The sequence below is a fragment of the Dendroctonus ponderosae genome, unplaced genomic scaffold, assembly GCF_020466585.1.
Source record: "Dendroctonus ponderosae isolate FM_Combo_2020 unplaced genomic scaffold, Dpon_F_20191213v2 Dpon_F_20191213_1, whole genome shotgun sequence".
Taxonomy (NCBI): Eukaryota; Metazoa; Arthropoda; class Insecta; order Coleoptera; family Curculionidae; genus Dendroctonus; species Dendroctonus ponderosae.
In genome coordinates this window covers 47,072,094-47,074,257 of record NW_026017110.1, presented here as the reverse complement: position 1 = coordinate 47,074,257, position 2,164 = coordinate 47,072,094, and the positions used below count along the sequence as shown (strand labels likewise).

Genomic DNA, 2,164 nt, shown 5'->3' with positions numbered 1-2,164 from the left:
TACGCTGCCCCCATCCTTAGCCAAACCTCCAAATCTGCCATTACCAAGCTCCAAAGATTCCAAAACAAAATCCTCCGGCGAATGACGAGACCCCCTGGTATGTCCGCAACTCCCAGATACATGCAAACCTCGAAATGGAAACCATTGAGGACTTCATTTCGAGGCTTCACGACAAGTTCAAAGCCCGCGTCCTATTACATCCAAAAATCAAATCCCCCTTCGCCCAAAAAATCCCAAAACGTAACTACCGTACACCAACTAGCCTCATGGCAAACCCCCCTTGGAAAACCACCCACCGTAGCTGAACTGACCAACAAACCCCCAACAACAAACGCTTGACTTTCAACAGCCCCCCAACTCGCCCCCCGCGCAAATCGCTTCCTGGAGCCATAAAAGCCTAAAAAAACTTTCCCCCCTCTAGTTTCAAAAGCCACAAAACCGCCCAAAAAAACCACCACTAACACAACACACCTCCGCTGAAAAGCAAACCCCCCAACACCCTCACCCAGGTACCCTCGATTTACCAGCACAAAAGACGCAAGGCCTTAAATGGCTAAGTCTATAAAACATCCACGCACAGGAAAAATAGCGCATGAAAAAAAATATGATAAAAACTCATAAGCTTATGTAATAAAAAAGTAAATAATTATTGAACTTCTGAAATTGAGAATCCTGTGTTTTCAATTAATGTGACGACTATTTAAAAGTAATTAAAGCTTTCAGATTGGGCTGATGCTGCTTTAAAATACTAACATGAAAATTCTTGAAATCTTAAGTTACGCTTTCAGATTGAGCTGATGAAGTGGCTCCGACATTATCAAATAACAATTTTATGAGAAATAACAGAAAAATTGCTAATTAAAAAAATTTGCCCATAATGTCTAGCCACGCCTGAGGACGGAACTAATATTTACGAATGTAACGGTGCATTAATTTAATTTTAAAATTGATTTTAAAACCTAGATACAATTGACTCATTTAGTGGTAAAGGATATGTTTCCGACGCAAAATGCTATTCTGCCTTATCAGTAAAACCCGAAAAAATCGGTTAAAATTGACGGATTTTAACAGATTTTTTAGCGGACAAATTAATAAGATGCCAAATAAACTTGGGACAAAAATATAAAATTCTTACCTGATGTTCAGCTGCATAATGCAGCAGCTGATCAGCAGCAGGATCTCTAACAAACTGATTGAGAGGCATTTTAAATCCCAAACCGACTGAACAAAGCTGTGAAAAATTTGATTTAAATACCTAGGAAATATTGCTTAGTTGACCGCAACATAAGGACCCAGAAACACCCGCAAACTATTACCAAAATATGCGGTCGAAAAACCATCAAAACAGGTCAACGACATGTGAAACAACATAGTTAAACCGAAGATAGACAGACGTTTTACTTTTCCTATATCAAAGTCATATCCAGACGGCGTGGGAGATCAACTCTGGATAACTCAAGCAGGAGACCAGAAAGGTGCCGGGATAAATATCCCGGATAATCCTTTTCGGGTGAAGGGAATGCGCGTCCTTTTACCCTACTTATTCGTTCGTTCGTTTCGAAACACTCTTTGCCAACATATGGTAATAGGAGGGCATGTAGATGAACGCGTGTAACACACATGTGAATCGAAGTTGGAGTTTTCGGGCTTTGTCGGATAGATCTTTTGTCGGTCTGGCTAGAATTACAAGTTTTTGGGAATTTGGTTTCGGGTCAAATCACTTTAAAGCAAAAAGTTCCTAAAGTCGAAGTGAGTGAACATTTGGAAAACACACATGAAATCACCGTTACATTTTTAAATTTATTTTACATGAGCAAGGCGATTGGTTAAAATTTAGTTGAATATTGAAAAATACCGCGAAAATCAAAAATATGAAGCGCCTACAGGAAGAACTGTAAGGAAACTTTATTGCGGATAATTTTTTTTAAATGTATTTATCTTTTTTTCTAATTTCACAGGCAAATATTTTTATAAAATCCGACTGCTTTGGAACATATTTATTTTCAGCTAAGTATACAAACTTCTTACTGTTACTTAATCTATGGGTCCTTAGTGCTAACATCGCTAACATGACTAAATCTAAACTAACCTAAGTACCTAATCTAAACCTAAACCTAAACAGCCTCTCTTGCTTCCTATAACTAACTTAAAGTTAGCCCATGGT

The 2,164-nt window shown here is 38.4% G+C and overlaps 2 protein-coding genes across 2 annotated transcripts in view; one reads left to right on the top strand and one right to left on the bottom strand.

Annotated features, from left to right (window-relative positions):
- LOC109540720 (catalase) overlaps positions 1 to 1,239 on the bottom strand; it is a 4,259-nt gene extending 3,020 nt beyond the window's left edge. Inside the window, exon 1 of the mRNA XM_019909174.2 lies at positions 1,136 to 1,239. Within this exon, the coding sequence (XP_019764733.2) occupies positions 1,136 to 1,204 (69 nt within the window). The 5' untranslated portion in view covers positions 1,205 to 1,239. The remainder of the gene's footprint in view (positions 1 to 1,135) is intronic.
- Positions 1 to 2,164, top strand: part of LOC109540690 (xaa-Pro aminopeptidase ApepP) — a 42,572-nt gene that overhangs the window by 18,967 nt on the left and 21,441 nt on the right. The window lies entirely within an intron of this gene.